At 33.4% G+C, this 22,521-nt stretch overlaps 1 protein-coding gene across 2 annotated transcripts; it reads left to right on the forward strand.

Annotated features, from left to right (window-relative positions):
- Positions 1-3,147: 3,147 nt before the first annotated feature.
- Positions 3,148-21,355, forward strand: LOC115888374. Of its 2 annotated transcripts, XM_030908091.1 has the most exons (6): positions 3,148-3,301; positions 16,906-17,142; positions 17,905-18,051; positions 18,127-18,307; positions 19,644-19,940; positions 21,052-21,355. In XM_030908091.1, coding segments are annotated over exons 1-6 (1,020 nt in total). In that variant the 5' UTR covers positions 3,148-3,299; the 3' UTR covers positions 21,208-21,355. The 2 variants fall into 2 exon arrangements, with proteins under 2 accessions (XP_030763951.1, XP_030763952.1); XM_030908092.1 differs by lacking the exon at positions 16,906-17,142.
- The last annotated feature ends 1,166 nt before the right edge of the window (positions 21,356-22,521 follow it).

The raw sequence follows: 22,521 nt of genomic DNA on the forward strand, positions 1-22,521 counted from the left end.
ATAATAACGATCCAGTTCCAGCAGTTCACCACAACCAGCTTGTGACCAGAACGGATATAAAAGGCCAGATCATTTCTTATTATATAATTTAAGTTCACTTTAATGCTTTAAGCCCTTCAGGCATATTAGATATTTTATTACTTTAGAGTCACTTTGAAATATTTTATTCATGTTATGCATATTTCTGATATCTACATAGTACGGTTTTTTTTAATATAAAGAGTCCTTATATTTTGGTACCAAGATCGCCAGACTTTTTGCGGAATAATTAATAAAATATTAATATTCAGAAGCGTGCAGATTTAACTACCATCTTGAGTGATCTATTTTAATACATACTATTTACCAACCAACATTTTCAAACATCAAATTATTCACAGTCTTATTTTATTCTAATTAACATTTAATTATTAATTATACTTAGTTGTTAGTTTATCTCAGCGTTTCATTTGTGTAATTCCTAAATTAAGTAATACCTATATTCTGAGTTGATTTCTCAGTTCTCAACTTAGAAGTTTTTGAAAGTAAATGGAAAACTGAGTGGCGCCCAGTATATTATAAAGACGTAATTATCACAATTTAATTTTCACTAGCTTACGACCCATTGCTCACCGGCGAACAGCTCCGTCGCATAGTATTAGTTGTTTTAGTATTTTTTCTAAAAGAAAATTCTTATAAAAAAACATTCCATCATTTTTTTATAACTTCTAATGCTACACTGTATTATTCAGTTCTTTGAGTTAGTGAAATTCGAGGTGAATTCGGTCATTTGTCGATATTGGATGGGCTTAAAAATGACTCAAACTAACAAAACTGGTTGAGTTTGACTTAGTTTTTTCTTATACTCATAGTTCTAGCTAAAAATAGCTTGTTCTAGCAGAAATTATATCCTAACCTCAACTAATGTCGAAAAACGACGAACAACTCAGGGTCTCACGATAAAGAATTTGTGACAAAATTATAGGTGAAAATTTGTTGAAAATCGCTTGTTCTTTATCCCTAAACCCATTTTCGTGTTTGATCTATTCAAACAGAAATCCTATTTTTGGGTTTAAATTGTGAATTTCTGGAATGTGTGGTGTTAGAAATTATACCTGTATCCTGTGTGCTCACTTTGATGTAAACTGTTGCTGCTAGACATAAACTGCTAGACTCCATAAAGGGTAGTATAATCTGGTATAATACCATACGATCGAAAAAAACGGCATCAGAGGTGGCTTGAAAATGAAGATTGCTGTTATTTTGTACGTAAAATTATATGGGGAATGTCATCGATCGTAATTTTCAAGCCAATTGAACGCCATTTTTTTTCGATGGTACAGTATAAATTGAAAGCTTTTAACTCATACAAATAAACTTCTAAATTTTGACGCAAAATTCATTGACATAATATGTAGGTATATTTTAGAGCTGTTAATAAAAATATCCAATAAATAACGTCAAAATATGGCTAAATAAAACTAAATCGCGAACGTTTTTACTATAAACTAAGGATGAAGTAAGTGTTTGGTTTGGTCAAATAACAGTCCTCATATAATGTCCTAAAAATATTCTATAATGCTCTCAACATCATCCTTGTATTATCCTAGAAATATCCCAAATAATCGTAAAAGGCTTGCCTAGGGATGTCTTGAAGATGACTTTTTTTGTCCCACTTGGATATCCCATAAATATCCTCCTCTGGTGTTTGGATATCCCTAAGATATTTACTATATCCTTGGTGGATATCCTCAAGATATCTATAGGATTGTGTTGTGTTATATGGCACACTATGTATTTTTTTTAAATAAGTTGAAGCAGATTTAAATGCTCTTTCAAACTATATTAGGGTTTCTTATACCTATCTGGCTCAGATTTTGAATAAAAAGAGATTTTTCAATAAAATTGTAGTCAAGATGGCTGGTGTCGCCATGACAATTTTCTAGTGACACTTACTTAATAGTTATTTTAAAATCGACATTAGTTTATGGACTTTATTTAAATTTGTAACAGGTTATTTTTATTTAATTTACCTACAATAGTATTAATAAGTAAGTATTTATTATTTTATCAAGAAAAATGAAGCAGTATCTGCTGGCGATGGCGGAAGGAATGCATATGTTACTAGAGATTTTATTTTGTGAGAACAATTGCTTGTTGGCCTGAAGCGTTTATGCTCAAAGAATCCTCCTGATAAGCGTTCCTTTGAAAAACTACTTTTCCCATTTCGCAGAGCTGATGAAAAACCTAGGAAACTTGTCGTTGGAAGTGAAGAAAATTAATTTGCCTTAATTGGTTCTTTTATAGAAAATCCAATACATCTATACAAGTCATCGTAATATAACAATAACATGGAATAGAACTACTTCTTTATTTTTTTCTTTCTTAGCAAAATAATAAATGCTTCCTTATTAAACTGTTGTAGGTAAATTAAATAAAAAGTAAACTGTTATAAATTTAAATAAAGTCCATAAACTAATGTCGATTTTGAAAATATATGGCTACTAAGTTTTACTAAAAAATTGCCATGGCGACACCAGCCATCTTGATTACAGTTTTATTGAAAAATCGTTTTTTATTTAAAATCTGAGCCAGCTAGGTATAGGAAACCCTAATATAGTTTGAGAGTATTTAAATCTGCTTCGACTTATTTAAAAAATACATAGTGTTGCCTTTATAAAATATAACTTTGATATGGATCTTAGTTCTGACACACCCTGTACATTTCAAAATAATTTTAAATTATGCACATTGTCTCTCTACATAAATAAATATACCCATATAAAAAAAATATAAAAATATACCCATAAAATATTTTGTTTCTACATCTTTCCGTTTTCGTATAATCAACCGAGGCGAATGAGGTGCGCCACCCTGTATATACTTTAGTATTATAACTCATCCATTATACGACTATACGACTCATTCTGTCCTGTATAATCTTGTTAAAGTCGCGTATTTGTCCAAAACTAATTTCATCCACTATATTGGTAGCAAAACTTGTCATATCGAAATTACCAAAAACGGATAAGGCGCGTTTTGATCAATTAGTTTATTTCAGAAAATTTTGGGTTGCCTAATATTGAAGTTAATAAAAATATAAATAATTATTTGATATTTCAATTTAAATATTTCCAACCTAAACATATAGCAAATAAACCGATTTTACAGTGGAAAGAATTCCTTTATCTATTTCGGCCAAAATAAATATTGGATTTTTATTAAATCCAACTAGTTTTGTGCTACAAAAATAATGTTATTATTAAGTGTAATATTTAATCTAAAATAAAAGAGTGGAATCATTACTTACTTTTGTTAACATGTAAGTACTATTTATTTATTCTTGGTTTACCGAACTGAACCGAGAATCAGGGGTGGATGGGCCATATGGGAAAACGGGAAAATTCCCGGTGGGCCGGAGGGCCGGTCCCGATCAGAGCTCAAAAAAAGATTGGATTAGCAAAAATTAAATGGTTAATCTTCTAACTAAAGTGACGTAAGATCCTTAGTGACTCCATACCTAACTAATCAATTTGCATCAGTATAATCGTCAGTTGCTTTTAAACATAAACACCAATTTGTAAAATAACTATTGTAAAACGTCTTTCTCTGGGACACTTATAATTTTAATAATCATCTGTTGTTTGTTCGGTTTGAAAATTTTTATCATACAAGGTGAGTCTATAAGTGCAAATATTTTCAGGGCTGGTAGATCTCAATAAAATAAACATAATATATTCTCTTTACCGAGTTTCAAATAAGTCCCCAATCGAGTTATTAAAGTTTGGAAATTAAAAAAAAATAGATTTATTTTTAAAAAAAATTGAGCCACCTCAATTTTTCGGTATTTGCATCTCTTTTAGTGCCGTAATATCAGAGATTAAGAAACTATACCGTGAGAGAAAATTTGCGGTGAACAGGAAGTTCTAAAAAGTTTTCTAAAAAAAATGCTCGATTTTTAACATCTTTTTGTGCAAAAAACCTCATAGACGTGTTCCTGGGGTCGAAATATACCACCCCTGAAAATATTCGCTCTTATTTAAGACTCACCCTGTATAGTTTTACCCACTATTCTTTTATTAATAACTAATAAGTATGATTGACCGGCAGCAGAAAAAAACTGAATAGCATTAGGTAAATTTAAATAGTCTCGATCTAAATGTATACTAAGAATACAGTAGTGTAGATTGACAACTGGGGGTCTCGGTTTGGTTTGGTTTGGTTTGGTTGCGATTTTTTCGAGCTCCCCTTTGTAAAAAGGTAGATGAATTTAACGCGAACTCTACGGTTGAGGGAGAAAACACATCTATGCTTGGTTTGAATTGGGGAGGGACTAAAAGCCAAGTCTGGGAACTAAAAGCCAAGTCTAATTTGTTGTTTAAAATGTTGCTAAAATAAATTTGCTAAAAATTACTGAGACAGCAGAGAAGAGTTAAATAAGGTTTAAACTAGATTAGATAATAAAATATTAATATGTCTCGAAAATCCAAATATTCTTATATCCTAACATAGCATTATATCTAGGGTTCCCAACTTGAGCATCGGCGATTCCGGGACAATTATTATTTTAATAAGCTTTTAAATAATTGAAACAAAACATTAAATATTAGAAATTAAAATATATTATGTGTGTAGTACACACTTTTTTAGTTTCCAGGTCCCGGCCAAGGCAAAACTTTCGCCGGAACAAACTTTCTGATTCCTGGTTAATCTCGGCCAAACCGGGACGGTTGGGAACCCTAATTACATCAGAACACATTTATATCCACTGCCTAGGTATTGCCTAGGTTTTTTTCGTTTGAGTCAATATGGCATTATCATACAATATGCTAAATGCAGAAAAGTATGGAGGAAAAGTTTCGTGATAAGAACTATATAATAACTTAAAAAATGCTGTAGTTTTAATTAATGGCGACCGCGGTTCATTCAGTTAAAAACACGTAGTATACACGACGAGGCTGCTGATGAGGTAGCAGAAAAGAGAGAATTTCTTTCTACAATGTGTAAGAAAGTATATACCCGAGAGGCTAAAAGTAATGTATTTCACAGAGGATAGGGTCAGCTGAACTGAATGAATCAGGAAGTATTAAAGTTTCTCAAAATCGTGACTCAAAATCGTAGCCTATTCAAGATCAAGTTACTGTTATCGATAATGGAAATAAAGCAGATGTCCGACCCAATATTGGTCTTTACGAAAATTTTGATCAAGAATTTTTTTTTAAACCGGAGGCAAAAGAGCTTTTCCGCACGAGCGAAAAACACCCTTATATATTAATAAATAAAATATGTTTCTTCGTTATGGTCATTTAGTTTTTGTAGATTTGGGCCGGTTGCCTGTTTTTCCCGCGTCGGTTTCCACTTCCCCATCCGCCCCTGCCGAGAACGAATAATATATTTCAGAATAATAATAATTCTACTACAATTAAAGAATAATAAATAATTGGGAATAAAGAAGTTTCACTCCAAAAAGTCAAATAATTTAGCTACAAATTTCTTAAGAGATCATCAAAATCGGTCCACTAGAACTTAATATATCTTCTTCTTCTTCCAGTGCCTATTGCCTATCCTCTATAGATGTTGGCAATCATGTTGGTCCATATAATCCTATTGACAGCCGCCCTGAATAAATGTACGGTCGTCATTCCCGTACACTGTCCAATATTTTTCGGCCATGATGTTCGTCGGCGTTCCTGATCTATTTTGACCTGCAGTATTAGTTGGATAAGTTGGTATTTATCACTACGCATCACATGCCCAAGCGTATGCCATTTTTCTCACTTTCACACTATGTATATTTTCTAGTTGTTCACAAAGTAGAATTTGCTCTCTTAGGAAGGGGAATAAATGAGGAAACCAGTCAGTCTCTAGGCAATTCTCCCGTTTCGTATATTTTATTGAGTAGCTTCAGGGCCGGCGGAAAGGAAATATCGAGACTGGGCAAATAATCTACCTGGCGCCCCCCCAATGGTTAACGTGTTACAATAACATCTAAGCATGTTTATGCTACTTTAACAATAAAATTTCACTTAAAGGTACTTCAAAATTCTTCTCTTCGTTCAATCTTAGTCCGCGGTGGTTTTTTCTATACCGGGTGCATCTTGAAAGTGACTCACCCCTCTCTTTTATTTTCTTTAGATAAAAAACAAAATTTGGTATGACATAAATTAGGAATGATTGACGTATTCAATTGTTTTTCATCGCTTCCTATTTCAACGAAAAGCTATTGATTTTTAAATGGCACCGTCGGTATATTTCTGGTTTATTCTATAGAAAATGACACTCTGAGTAGAATGACATATCATATGTCAACTTTTGACATTTTTGCTCAAAAAATCGTATTTTAAATTTCAATCTAGAATGCCATGGCTGTGTTAGAAACACCTATTTTTAAACAATTAGTCTTTGAAAAATATATTTGATCGTCTAATGTTTTTCGTATCTTGTCCTGGTCGGTTAAAAAATGCCCAAATCGAATTTATAATCATATGCCAATTTTTTCAAATGGAACAAGTGGCTCATTTGCATATTTGGAAAAAAAAATTTACGAATAATTTTGTACCACAGACTTGATATTTCGAGTCAAATTGTCGTTATGAACCGTATGTTACAATTTCAAATAATCCATATGCGAAAATGTCAAAAGTTGACATATGATATGTCATTCTATTCAGATTGTCATTTTCTATCGCATAAAGTAGAAATATACCGAGGTTGACATTTAAAAATCAAAAGTTTTATTAATTTCCGGTGAAAGAGGAAGTGATCAAAAACAAATGAATACGTCAATTAATCCTAATTTATGTCGTATACTTACATACCAAATCTCGTTTTTATATATTATATAGGAGTGAGCCAGTTTTGAGACGCACCGGGATAAATGATAAGTATAAGTGATCTTTGAAAACATTACTATTTAGTTCCAAGATGCATAAGAATTTAAGAAAAATTTCTTCTCTTTCTCACAATCAATTATTTCGTGCAGAATTAGTATAGGTATGATCAGATACAGTTTTGTCGGCTTCAAAATGAGGATTAGCCAGTGTTTGAGATTTAAGATGCATTCATTTGTCTTGCTTTAATGAGAAATTTCTACGATTCCGCTACCATTTACCATGTATAACTAGATATTCAATCCAGAACAATCAAAATCACCAAAAGATTGATAGTTTTCCCACTACTGTTAATAAATTAATGAGGCAAACTTACAAGCTTTTTTTTTTGATAATAGGGATATCGGGATCCTATTTAGCTTCTTGCGAATGAATATTTGTCTCATATAATTTTAGGGTAGGTCAGCCATTAACAAATAATGGGTGCGGGTAGTAGACAAAGTGCAATTTTGAGCAACAAGCAGTCTAAAACTGTCAATTTTGCTGGCTCTTGACCCAAAACAGTTTGTTTAGAGAAAATTTATTAAAACAAGAATTATAGAAAGAAGGGTTATTTACAAAAAGTTGATAGCATTTCAGTTATAAGTAAAATACCACGAACAATATTTTTAAAATATTTTAGTTGCTGGCGTGGCGCCCCTCACATTCGGCGCCCCGGGCGGTCGCCCGGGTCGCCCAGCCCTTCCGCCGGCCCTGAGTAGCTTTCTCAGCAGTTTGAGTTGGTTGTCTTCCAACAGCTTCAGTATTTCTGCTTGAACATTGTATGGTCCAGTTGCTTTGATATTTTTTAGCCGTGTTATTGCGTGCCGTACCTCATCTAGTGTTATTTCTGGACCTGAATCAGCATGTAATGGTTTCCGCCTGTTGCTCCTCCTCGAACAGCTATCCCACAATATATAAAACTTTAAAATACATCAACATTTTAAGGTGCCCCTTTTTCGTGCTGGTGAGTATAGCAACAACGAAAAATAAAGACGCGACGTTTGAAATAGCTTGGATATGAAGATCGCTGTCATTTTATATGTAAATTATATAGAGAATGACACCGATCATTATTTCAAACATCGTTATTTTATACAGGTTGTCCCAGAAATAAGTGCAAATATTTTAACTGGTAGTAAGTATAGTTCAACTCCAGAAACACCCCTATGCGGTTTTGGTTTGGAAAAAAAAATAAAAAAAAAAATTAAATTTTTTTGGAATTTTTTTTAGTTAAAAATCATAATTTCTTGATAATACGGCAACTTAGGTATTAGATTAAATTTGCAAGAAAGAAAATCCAGAAAAGATCTAGTGGTTTTCAAAATTTTTGTAAAAAATATTTTTTTTGGAAATTTTCAAAGCAAAATAACTCCGTTATTTTGGACTTATTTGAAAAACGATAAAGACAAAATATGTTTTTTTATCGAGATCTACCACCCTTAAATTACTTGCACTTATTTCTGGGACACCCTGTATACAGGGTGGTCCGAACTGTATTCCGGAAATTTCGGCGGCATATTCTGCAGATATAAAGAATTTCAAAATTTCGTATAAATGTATGTCCTAAAATGCTTAGTTTCTGAGATACAGAGTGTAGAAGTTTCAATTTTATTTCGAGATTTTTTCCAAATAATTTATGAAGTCACGAACGTCAAGATATTTAGAATGGAAGTAGACAATACATGTCATTATTGACAAGAAATAACCGAGTTGAGAGAGAGAGTAGATCGTTATTTGAGTGAAATAATATATTTGGTAAATTTTATTTATTTTTCAAATTAATCATAAAAAATTTTCTGGGAAAAAATGATGACAAAACAGTTTCTGTTGAACTTTTGGCACAAAAACATTTCAAATTTATGATTTCAGTCTAATAATTCTTTAGACATGTTTAATTATGTCAGTGATGATAGGCATTAATAATTTAAAAAAATGTCTATACCTATGTGGCGGATTCATCCCTTCAAAAAAATCCTTTATGGGTATTTCGCCACTGCACTGCAAGAAATCTACAAAATAAAATAAGTATTTTTTGTAAACACTTCTGCGTTAAATCTAAACGGACGTTGCTTGTCAGAAGTTATGTTTACAGTAGTCACCCAAGTAGCATCTATCTGACTTCGAACTAAATCTGACCTGAAGCGACGTCAGACTTGTGCAAATTTAGGTCGGGTGCTGGTGATACGACCTGTGACGTCGCTTTCCTATTAAAAGCGACGTCGTTGGATCCGAGTCGATAAATCCAACGATCTGTCGACGTACAAAATAACAACGTACCATTTTTATTAATTTTCCAACGTCGTTCCCACGTTGGCTTGCACGACGTACATATACTTGAACTAGCCCGACGTCTACCCGTTGTCCGAATAGGATACGTCTCACTGATAATCCATAAAGTAACGTCCAATTATATTTTGTTGTATTTTATATTCATATTTATAACCTAATTTACGTATCTCTATTTACGTCCGTAAATACAACCCATTAAGTAGCATTTGCGACATAATGAACATCATGAACATAACCTAATAAAAAGTTTTTGTAAACAAACTTATGCCTAAAAAACACTAAAAAGGCATTTAGACATTCATCTACATTTTACAGAAAGAGGTCGAGGCTTTTGCAAAATAATAATAGTAGTAGTGATGTCTTGCCTCCACTCATAAATGATTTTTATCAGGAAGAGATGCTGCATTACACTGGCGCATCTTAATTTCATTTTTTAGCTTAGGAAACCAGCAGACCCCATCCTCCTCCCACATGTGAGGTTAGGTTTAAAAAAGTGGCTGCCCATTTTTTTAAGGAGAAAACAAAAACTAAAATATAGTTGCACAAATCCACAAATCACTGATACGCAAAGTGAGGTTACGTGGCGTACGTTGGAATTATATACGTCATAATACGATTGCCGGTCGTCCGGTTTGATGACTTCGGTCGTGTGAGACGACTAATGTTGGAGACCCGGTCGGAATTGGTATATTGGTAGTTCATATTAAGTTGGACACAGAAATCCGCCATTCTTAACAGGTATCCGATTGTGTCCGATTGTCAGCCATTTTAAAATCGTTTTTGTTTTTAAAATTTATATTCACATTCCGATTTCTAGTAGAATAATATTGATAAGGTTGAGTTTGGGGGGAAACACAGTACAGTTTTATGATTAAACCAGCTAGAAAATAAAAAAAATATTTTGCGAGTTACTTTTTTATAGATATTTTTATTTCATAAATCTACCTACTTTTGAAGGCGCTCGTTGTTTTCTGGAGTATTTTAATCAGATATATCAAAAAAGTGCCTTCCGTTGACAAAACTGATGTCTGGATTAATGATTCAGAATTATTATAATATGAAATTAGATAGGCACTTATAGTTCTATTCGAGGAGTGATTATGAATCCATTTGTAATTAGGTAGTTTGGTTAGGTTTTTACGTATTCTTGGTAGTGAATATGAAACCAAACGTAACGTAAGTGCTTAGCGACGAATTTTAAGTGACTAAAATCCAATGTAATATGACGTTGGTAATTGGTAGAATTACATTCCCTATTAGGTCAGATACCGATGTCGAGGCGACCCGAATCTGTATTCCCCATTTAGGTGCAAAAAAGGGTCGTCAGGCGGTCGAACCGACGCTGGTACCCGACGTCGGGTTTATTGAACGCGACGTATACCCGACATTAGATAACGTCCAAATGCTACTTGGGCAGGATAAGACACTAAAAACATTAGATAATCAAATCTATTTTTCCAAGGCTCCTCGACTAAGAATTAGTGTTTTTAACACAGCCATGGCACTCTAGATTGAATTTTAAAATACAATTTTTTATTAAGCGAGAATGTCAAAAGTCGACATATCATATGTCATTCTATTCAGAATGTCATTTTCTATCGAATAAAGTAAAAAAATACCGAGGATGCCATTTAAAAATCAAAAATTGTAGTCATTTCCGGTGAAACAGGAAGTGAACAAAAAAAAATTGAATACGTAAATCAATCCTAATTTATGTCATATTCTAATATACCAAATCTCGTTTTTTTATCTCAAAAAATAAAAAAGTTATAGGGGTGAGCCACTTTTGAGACACACCCGGTATATGGTCATATATTTGAGTTTTTAGAAAAATAATTTCAAATGCAGAATGATAGATTAAACAGTATTTTTAATGATTTTTATTTTTTTAAGGGACGGACGTTCAGCTTTCTGCCTCCTACAAAATTCCGATCTCCCCGAAGAATCTTGATGTTCGCGTGTCAGGTTATATTAGCAAACATTATGGTGGACCTGGTGGTCCATACCCTCCAATAGTGGGCGCTTCTGTTAATTTAAAGTACAAATTCTAAAAAATACCATTTTGTGGGAAAATAATTAAGTACATCTTCACCCTGTGATTTTTTTATACAATAAGTAAATAATATAATTAGTAACTAATAATTAATTGTTTCTTTAGTACAGATTTATTCTAGGTGCCTCGAGAGGATTGTATTTAAAATAAATTGGGTAATTAGGGGTTTCTCCGCGGAGTAATTTGAGACCATTGCTTTTTATAATCTTTATTAATTCTGTACCTCTCCAGACTGCTTAAAATATTCCAACTACCCAGGGCCGGACTTAACGAAGTTGCCGCCCCAGGCCAAAAAAAATTTGCCTCTTAACATTTTTTTTAATTAAAAAAATTACGGATATTCGGATATAAAAAACATTTATTTGAATACAGGGCCAACAACAGAATAGACCGACAGAACAGATCAACACAGAACATAAAATAAATATTAAAATATTAATATAAAATGACAAACAAACGAACAACAAAACTATAAGGTTTGCTTATACGCCTATAAAGGTTTCCTACGTTTGTTCGCAAAATTATCAATTACTTCACCGTAATTGATAGTTTTTAAAAGGTCGGACTCAATATGTAAAACTGCCAACTGATTTAGACGTTCTGTTTCCATAGTGGACCGTAAATAAGTTTTAATACGTTTCAATACAGAAAACGAGCGTTCAGCAGAACAGTTAGTAATAAAAGTACATGTGAAGATTCTTAATGCTATGAAAGTATTTGGAAACAGGTCTTGGGCGTTTTTTTCATAAATTATTTTAAGAAGCCCTCTAACAGATGGTTTTGCTGACTTAATGCATTTTATAAATTCACGAAAATGTATTAATTCATTAGGCATTGACTCATCTAAATAATTTGGATAACAAGTTATTAAATGTCTGGACTTATCGATAATGTCTATGTATACATACAGGATGGTGCACTACATATAGGTACGGCGGTGAACGTGAACGCGTTGGTGTGTGCTAGAATGATCGCTCATATTATCACTGCCCTGATCGTGATCGCACCAGTGTGCGTATAGCTTAAAGGCCAATATTTTAATATTGGTGTTTCTGTTTTAAAGCTTTTTAATTACTTTTAAGATTAAAAGTGAGTCAGCTGTGGTAATCACTAAATTTGACGTTTAAGTTATGCAAGATTTTTTGACAGGCAGTTTTTTCGTCGAAAAATTTTAAATATTTTTTTTCTCAAAAACGGTTGATGTTAGATATAGAGTGTTTAACATATATCACAGAATTTTACAGAGAATTTAAATATATAATAAAAAATGGGGTGAACCCGTTTAAATTAAGAAAGTTGCTGTCAACTTCCGGTATTTCCGGAAGTGCCGCCATATTAAAAATATTTTTAATCGATAGATCACGTTGTAAAACAATGATGTGCAAGAAATCTCCGATCTAGATATTTTAGTTCTCTTGAAATGCACGTTCAGCCTGGGCCACCTATTATATTCTATTTCATTTTGTTATTTTTCAAGCCATTCTAAGTAATTAGGGGGAGTAATGTTACATCAAGAAAAATAATCTCAAAATTAATTAGCTAATATCGTAACAAGACGGCGTTTTGATAAACATCCACAAAGCCTTTCCACTTATATAATTGAAACATGGAAGGGCAACAGTTTAATAAAAAATACGTTATTATTATCTACATCGGGAGATTTTTCAGTGTGTATCCATTTGAAAATAGCAAGAAATCCAGGTAATTCTTTTATTTAAAAAAATAGAATATTGTTTAGTCAACAAGTCTTAAAACGTAACATTTCATATTATTGATGCTTTTCAACAAGAAGTATCACTCATGACGCTTACTGCCTAGTTGGCCTTTAGAAGGTTGTTATTTATTTTTATGTTGAGTAAAAATTAGTTTAAAATTCGAGAAAAATATTTTTTATTTAAATCTTTCTATAATTAATATTAATTTTTGATAAGATTTATGTCAATTTTTAGTAAATGACGTCTAGAGATTGACCTCGCCAAAATTATCATCGATTGTCATTTCCATCATAAGGTATTTTATGATAGTGTTTTTCTCCAAAATGAAATATAGTAATAAAATACACTAGAGTCTATCCAAAGAAAGAAGGCATAAGAGCCCTTGCACACACACCGGCAAATTGGGAGCCGCAGCCGGTGCCGGCGCGTTATGGTGCGTTAAGACTTGAGCACGCACGCACTGATCCTCCGCGAATGATCAAGTGTAAACGGCTGTGCGTGCACGCTCACTCTGAATCTGTGTGTGCGCGAGCAGCCGCGAACGTGAGCCGTCTGGTGTCGGTTTTTGGTCCGTGCTCAAAGGGATTTTATGTGTGCGCGAACGCTCAGTTTGCACCGGCAATTTGTTTTGTCTGCGTTCGTGCGTGCATGTGTGATTTTTTTTTTCGTTTTCTTTATTAAAATTATGTGTGGATCAATGAATCTTCGTTATTATTAATTGAAGAATATGAATAGTTGCCTAGATTATGGGATGTTAAACATTCTTTGTATCTTTGTATTATTAAAAAATCAAAAAAAAAACGCATGGCAAGATCTTGTAAATGAAATTAATATTGAATATGTCGATATTAATGAAATTGCTATTCTAAAATTTGTATCTCTTGTTCGTAATTTTTGGTGTTATTAAATTTTGTAAATATTGAAAGTCGGGTCTATGGTCATTCTTGTAAAGTTTTTGAACTGATCATAGCCCTTATAGCCCTCAGACACTAAGTTGTTGCAGTAAATTATATCGATTGCTAAATATTTGGGTTTGCCACCAGCGACGATGTTTTCGATTTTTCTCCTTTTTAATAATTAAGTTGTGCATAACAATGACTGCAGCCTCGACTATTTCTTGGTCGTCCATTATTTTCGCCAACACAACTCTGTTGTGCGCGCACAAATGGATCACTTCATTCGTCGAAAAACAAGTTTTTAATTTGAACGGAGCGGAGAGCGCGAACGAATGCCGTGCGCCCACGCTCAGTTCGTGCGTGCTCAAGTCTAAACGCACCATTCCACGTTAATAAATAAATGTCTTGATGATCAGTTCACTTTGACTGTTGCATTGACTGTTGCATTACTCAAAAATGAACGATATATTAGTTTACGTTTTAAACAAATATTTTGTATCGTCTAGGTCCGCTCCGTTCATCGGATATATGATTTGCTTGTTATTGGTGTCATTTTATATTTTCATTTCCATAACGATTTCGCTGTTTTACTCATAGTCTAAGAGCTAGTAACGTTTTCGAGAGAGAATTTTAAGAAAGCTGGTTCTTTAATATATCTTTTTGCTATGCTCTCCTGAACAGATTGCGGATCGTCTGGCTGACGGTAGACGTTGTGTTCACTACTGCGCGTCATATCTGTTTTCAATATATATGTTCACTACTGCGCATCAAAAATTCACCCTGTATTTCAGGAACTAAGAAGGCTAGCACAAACCTATGTGTAGCATATTTAATAAAAAAGTAACAACCCATATAGCACGTCCAAATGAAATTACGTTTCTACAAGGGAGACACATGAGAAACAACATATGTTAAAGTGACCCTAAGTGTTCATCTACTTCTAACATATACATATGAGATACACGCAGGTTTATATTGATAGAATTGTGTGACAGAGTGTTTACTAGTTGTATACCGTATGCACTCAAGATTCTAAAGAGTTTTTTGTGACGTAACAAATAATTATTAAAATGATGAAATCTGACGTCGGTATATGAGACATACAATGTATAAGTCATATGTATGTGTGATACTTCGTATCATAGTTGTGCCTATAGTACACACCTTGTAAAAATGTGACGTATACACATAATATAGACACTTTGTAATAGTGTACTGTTGTGTCTACATTCTAACATGAAATGAAGGTGTGCGCATGCGCGGATAGCCTCAGCGTAGATACACCGACCAAGTGTATCTTACGTGTCCTCTCTCTTTTCTCCTTTCTAGGAGTGGTATGTGTTTAGCAGCCATTATTGTTTTATCATTCGGAAGCTCTATATAAATGTTCTGTTTGTGTGTAGTTTAAAAGAGATTTTAAGGTAAGTACAAGTCTTTAATTACCTTGTTACACCTTCCTAAGAGTATTATTAATATTATAGCAGCGACTCTTCCCTTGATCGATACTCAATTTACCAAATTTTGACTCCAATGAATGAAAACTCCAAATATTCTCGTATAATGATAAAGAGGTTAGCTGAGTTAGCTCTGCAATATAATTTTTTTTTAATTTGGAAATAATAAAAATCTAAATGACCCAGAGAAAGAAAGATTTAAATACTTCAAAGAACTTCTTACACTGATATTCGGTAAGTTATTGATGGATCAATATACAGATATGTTTAATATTCAATAATCAGTTTCATATAAAATTTAAGGGTGAGATTGTTAATCTGTAAATAAAATACAACAAGTCCAACAGAGTGCTCGATGAATGAGTATGCTAATAAACCAACTGCTTGTATGGAAAAGAGGAGAAAAACCTGAAAAAATTACTAAACGAGGTCCACCAAATCGTGGCGATATACCAGTGTTTACCATTTTAGTATGTTGTTATACTAGGTACTTATATTTTTAATACATTTTGATACAAATTCTGTTCTCTTACAGTGTTTTCTTACTTCTGGTTTCTGCAGTGTAAATAATTATTATTCTCTTATTTGCGCTATTGCGTTTCATGATATAAAGAAATATAAGAATTTTATTTTTTAACCACTTAATCCATTTTATGGAAGAAAAATGGTACATTTAATACAAAACAAAAATGGAACAATTTTAAGGCTACTTCTCTTGAACTTACGATCGAGATACTTTTGGAAAATACAAAGTTTTGCCTTCCTAATTTTCGTTCTAAAAAGATATAATTGGTATCATTGAATAAATATTTCTTAAAAAGAACGAAAAGTTAGACATCAAAACTTGTATTATTTCCTAAATTCGTTCATAAGAAGTAGTTTTATCTAGCACAAGATGTATATACGAAGTAAAATACATACGTATACACGCGGTAGTCACAACTGCAATGTGTAAACATAGTTTAAACGTAATACACAAGCATTGTGTATTCTACGGCACACTGTGTATCCCTTACTTTGTGTATACGTAAATGCTATACTGTGGCTACATTGTGAGGCGGACGTTTAACCTTTGTGCATACGTGTTGAGCTACAATGTGTAAACGTAGCATATTTACATTGGGGGAATTGTGTCACCCTGTGTCTACATCTAATAATGTAAACACATCGTAAATGTGATTTGATGTGCTGTATGGGAAAGTAACGTGAAAATCGCATCATTGTATCTCTACTCATAAACGACAAATTCCCATAAAACACACGAAAATGGAATACCCTATACAGATGTGATGCGCAGTAGTGAACCGCAGTAGTCTACCGGCAGCCAGACGGCCGGTCCCGCACTTTGGTCAAGAGAGCACAGGAGAGCATAGCAATTAAAATTCTCGTTTTCTCGATGGTGCTAGGCTCTTGTACTATTAGATATATTTTTATTAAGGTTAGATTAAATTTGTTAAAAAAGTGTCAAAACGTCCGTTATCGTACGATCTTTCTCCGTTGACAGGCTAGAGTAAAAAATTTACGGATGAAAAGTGGCGCGAAAACGCTATGACGAATCAGAGCGCCGTCGGACCATCGTATCAACGAATAATGAAGGCATGAAGATCAAGCTTTAGATACTATATATAACACAAAATATCTTTTTAGGAGATATTTTCAATGTTTCCTTGCTGTAGCTCAGATCATCTTGTTTATAATATCCTATATCTATGCCATCGTAACCAAAGAAGTGACGTTGTTCGAAGGATTGGTAATTGAAAAATTGACAGACGATGTAGCTCATTTTTCTCTGACGTTCAGTAACGTATTTAACATAGCCACCGTAATTTTTTACAAGCATAGCGGTATATTAAAACTTCTGGAGGACTTGACAACAGTGGACAGGTAGGTATGTTTGACACTAGATGACAAAGATAATTAATGACTAATAAAGACTGTGATTTAGACTGCGGATTTAGACTACTGCTTTATTCATATTAAACACTGCTATTTTCCGCATGCTTTTTTATATCTATTGGAAACTAATATTTTGTTTATAGTCGAAAGATAAAAAAAAAAATAAACGTAGGTATAGAATAACATTATACACAAAAATTATTTAGAAAAAAAAAATTACGGTTATATTACATACATGGCTCTTTCAATGGTAAAATACCAGACAAAAATGATTGGTGGCTTTGATAAAAAATTGTTGTTTTTATTTATCAATATCTTTGAAACTATCAAAACATATTTAATAATGTCTTAGGATTATGTAAAGTAATCAAAAAGGAAGCCAAAAATGTAATAATATACGAGGTGTTCCAATTAAAAAAATCATCCGGATTTACTCACACTTTTTTGAGCCATCCTGTAGGAGTTAAAATATTTTTCTGAAATACATCCTAATACATACTTTAGGTTTGCACTTAAACAAAATTCCAAACTTTTTTATTATGGGAGCTACCGATGCCCGACGCACTTTTACCGGACCCTGCATGTCTACGAAATATGGGGACACCCTGTATACAAGGGTTTTATTGAAAAGTGGCAATTACTTCCGGTTGAACTGAACATACCAGAAAGTGGAAAATATACTTTTAACGAATGTTGTTGTTCACACATCCATATATACTCACATAATATTATATCACACACAATTTTCAGGACCCTGAACCATAAACCCGAAAATAATTGTTGCAAGTACAAAGTAAACGTATTACAACTATTTGCACTTGTGGTGTTCATTGCCGATCTGGCTTTTGGATTTCATATATTGGGAACTACAATGTATTTCCGATATTTTTTGCCAAGGTATACCTATATTAACGAAATATTGAATTATCTACTGATGGCAATGTCTAATGTATTCTGGTGTTTCTCTTTTAGATATTTACAAGCTAGCCAACTAAACGCTATGATTTTTATTGTTGCATCAATAATGAAGGAGATCACTGATAGATTTGAATTGTTAAACGGACTTTTAGGTCAAATGAAACAGGAAAGACTCAATGTAATTGAAGGACCTGATTCTGCTAGGAGAAACAACAAGGATGATGTCTACTCAAATGTAATTTTAAATTTTAGCAGAACTAATATCATTTCCAAAATTTTCTTTTAAATAAAGATAAAAGCCAACACTACAAGGCAGTAGCGGCTCGTCGGGTAAAGCAATCATCAACTAAAAATAAAGCTGATAATATCAAACGAAAAATTAACCGATGAATTTGCTTTTGCCAGGCATTTTTTGTGCGAGAAAACCTAAAAACAAAGATCTTATAACAAAAAATAATTATGGCGGTGGAGGGACTTTATTGATGGTTGTTTTCATTTTAAAATCCAGACACAGACATAGACTATTTAAGTTTGGTATATTCTGTGGTATATTGCTTCTTCACATTTAGAAACAGTGGCTGCTGAAAACGGGAACATCTTGGATACAAATTGCAGAAAATGTTTCAAAACATTTCCTTTAAAAGTTTTGATTCCGTAGAGAAACATTTCAGGAAAGGCTAGAGTGCTACCACATTGAAAACACATGTAATAAAGCCATATAAAATATATAGGTTTCAAAAATGTTTCCTATTTGTGGAACACCGTTTCCATTTTGTATCCAGAAACAGATACGATTATTCTTTCCAAAAAAAACCTTTATGGGTATTTCGCCACTGCACTGCAAGAAAATCTACAAAATAAAATAATTATTTTTTGTAAACACTTCTGCGTTAAACCTAAACGGACGCTGCTTGTCAGAAGTTATGTTTACAGTAATACAAATTTACCTAACAAAGAAAAAAAAATGCTTAACGTTTCGGAAAGTTATCTCTTTCCGTCGTCGGAAGCAAAAAAATACAAAGAATAAAGAAAAAAAACTATTTAAAATATTTAAATTCAACTATTCGAGAACACTTTACTTTTTTAAAACAGATACGTCTACAAAAAAACCGTTGACATTTATGTTTTAAAAATTTTAATTTGAAACCTAACCTAACAGAAGTGTTTACAAAAAATAATTATTTTATTTTGTAGATTTTCTTGCAGTGCAGTGGCGAAATACCCGTAAATGTCTATTATTATACTAAGGGTCAGCAATTCTGGTCTTGGGTGCCCGTTTTCATGTGTACGAAGAGTACGGTCAACACGCTTAGTAAAATAAGATGTACGGAATAAAGACAAAAGGCGAGTATTTTCCCAAGCGCATGGAATCTAACGTCAGATTAAGTAGTTATGTAATAAATACTTCGTATTTTTGCTCACTCCGACTTACTAGATTGCCATAACGACTCACTCCTATACATGTAAACGCCGACCTAAAGGTTTGTTTGCCAGCGGTGTATAGGACACAGTGAATGCCTAGCTGTATAGTTTAATTTTAACAAGAAGTAACTATTTCCTTTAAATTTTAGATTTCAAATCCGGATGAAGATCGTGAAAATGATTGTACAAACTGTCCCTGTGAAAAGCTGTATCAGCTGAGAAAAGCCCACATATTCTTATGCAATAAAGTCGACGAATACAATGCGCTGTTTGGAACTGTTCTATTATTTTTGCTGTTTGTAATTACTGTAGTTTGGCTGGATTGTACTGTATTCTTCGCCTCCATCCATATATTACGTGCCAACGCAGCAAGATTCCATTTCGATCAGGGACATGGCATGTTGTACTTTATTTTGATTGGTATCTTTTGGATAGTTGGGGCTTTGGTAAGGTGGTTTTTCTGATTCTTTTTCTATCTTTTATCCTGTAAAATAGTACTATAACTTGATTTATTTTATAACTGTCCAATCCATTGTACTACTACCTATGTTGCCATTTTATTAAGAAATTATGTTTTTAATTAAAAACTATCCAAAATAAATATATAAAAAAATATCCAAAACATTTTTCAAAAAGGTCAAATTTCCCCAAAAAAATGTTGGCGAAAAAAACGCATAATCGTGTTTCTGGGGTCTAAATATACTACCCCTAAAATATTTGCACTTATTTAAGACTCTGTATAGTTCTTTTAAAATCACAAACATTTCAAAACTTCATCTGGAGGCTACAGGTATATGGGTTGAACCATAGTAGTAATCAAATTAGCCCTGGCAGGAGAAAAATGTTATCTTAAAATAATTTACCTACAGTTCACACCAAATAAACTTTTAGTCACGTGATTAAGCTTGACCGGCACAGCGTTGCCCACTTTTATATATTTTATTTTAATCAAAATATTTTAGGAACCAAAAATAAATTAATTATAAACATATAAACAGTTATTATTTACATCAACAAATCTGACCTTCTTAACAGCACTTAAGGGACATAAAGGGCCATTACTACCTCTTTCCCGTTCAAAATATACTAATAAAGTTGCCATGAGATTTTTACAGCTATTCATCTTGGACCACTTCGCACTAAAAGAGGTTCTAAAAAGAACAATGTTCGACTGCAAGGTCTGCTAATAAACATTTTCAAGCTTAAGGTATCACAACACTATTTATTTAAACCAAAAACTCGTAATACAAAACAGAAGTGTCAAAACGAATGACACTGTCAGAAAATAAATAAATAACTGTGGCAACTTGACATTTTTTACAGCAGAGCTACCACCTGAATCCTCAGTGCGAAATTTAAATTCCATTTAGTCAGCACGGCGCTGAATATGTCCATGGTTGGCAACAATGAATTTAAAAATTGCGCCCTCGATTACGTAACTTAATGTTTAATTGATATGGAATATACTTTTGTTATTTTAGATATTTCGATATTTTTTTCTTTTTTTTTAACTGTGCAAGTATTTCCTAAATTCAAAATGTTATTTTTAAATTTTAGATTCAAGCATTTGCACTGGCATCAACCGGCGAAAAGCTCCTAAACGAAAGTAGTAACACTTCCAAAACCTGCGCCGACATTCTGGCCAATATCCGGCCAGTAAAAACGCCCGATTTGGATAGATGCTTCAGAAGAGAGCTGGAAATGTTGTTTTGACAGAGTTCTTTAAAAAAATCCTGCGTTTCGGCTGCGGGATTCTTCGAGGTCAATAATAAAATGCTAGGTGTCATGGCAGCGAATGTTTCATCGTATTTACTCATCATTCTTCAGTTTTTAACTCAACATACAGAATAAAATATCATGTATCATGTATCTAATTTAATATTAAATAAATTATTAAAATAATATAAATAAATTCTTTAGCAGATAGAAGCTCTTTAGCTCTAGTCTAAGTCTCGTCTCGCATCAAAATCTGACGATTAGAGACGAGACTAGAGAGTAAAATATTCTTCGGTAATAATATAGGTTTGTTCCAACACAGAAAATTGTACCTAGAAATTGTTTCTAGAAATTATATAAGCATTGTGCCTCCGAATTACTCACTTTTACCAATTTTTTTAATAGGCACAAATTCGTCTACTTTTAAGAAGATAATTATTGCCTCTACTGGAGGCCTGTTGCATACCTTACAAATTCATTTAAAGAAGGTGTCCATTCTTCGAGAGAGAGAGAGAGAGGGAGAAAACTCTCTCTCTCTCTCTCGCAGAATTGCAATAGGAAGCAAAGAAGCTTCAGAACCTCCGTATTCAGAACAAATAACTTGAAGACATTACTAAAGAAAAATACATCATCAACCAGCCACTAAAGCCCACTGCTGGACGTAGGCTTCCCTCGTTTGAGACGTTTGCTTCCATAACTCCCTATTTTGAGCTATTTGCATCCAGTTACTGTATGGACGGAGGTTGGAGGACGGCCTCTGCTCCTGTATGCATCGTATCTGGTCTCCATTCTATCTTCTTCGTTTATCGGTGATCGTTTAGCCTTGCAATGTGCTCTGCCCAATTCCATTTCAAAGTGGTTATTTTCTCTATGGCATCCATGATTTTTGCTCTGTCCACTCACACGTTTTTGAGCAACCCTATGGAAGTTGACCATACACCTGAAATACATCCTAGTACATACTTTAGATTTGGTTTGGTTTCTTTTCAACAAGCCCTGGTGGAACAAAAACTGGCCAATCTTAGGTCGGAGGCCCGACGACTCTTCAACAGAGTCAAACACAGAGGCGTATGGCAGCTCTACACCGAGAAATTAACTGAGTATAATAAGGAGATTAGAAGGGCAAAACGGCCCGACTTCAGATCCTTTTGCAAAAACATCACTTCAACTACTTATGCAGCTAGACTACACAAAGCTATGGCCAAGAGTGGGCCTATCCCCAACATGGCACTTAAGAAACATGACGGAAGGTACACGGAAGGAGATGAAGAGGGAGCCAACCTCCTACTTCATACACACTTTCCAGGTAGC

This window comes from Sitophilus oryzae, unplaced genomic scaffold, assembly GCF_002938485.1.
Source record: "Sitophilus oryzae breed Bouriz unplaced genomic scaffold, Soryzae_2.0 scaffold_734_pilon_pilon, whole genome shotgun sequence".
NCBI lineage: Eukaryota > Metazoa > Arthropoda > Insecta > Coleoptera > Curculionidae > Sitophilus > Sitophilus oryzae.

Coding starts and splice junctions, on each gene's coding strand:
- LOC115888374 (XM_030908091.1), top strand. Junction 18,052..18,126: donor TTCCGATATTTTTTGCCAAG/GTATACCTATAT, acceptor TTTCTCTTTTAG/ATATTTACAAGCTAGCCAAC. Junction 18,308..19,643: donor AGGATGATGTCTACTCAAAT/GTAATTTTAAAT, acceptor TTTAAATTTTAG/ATTTCAAATCCGGATGAAGA.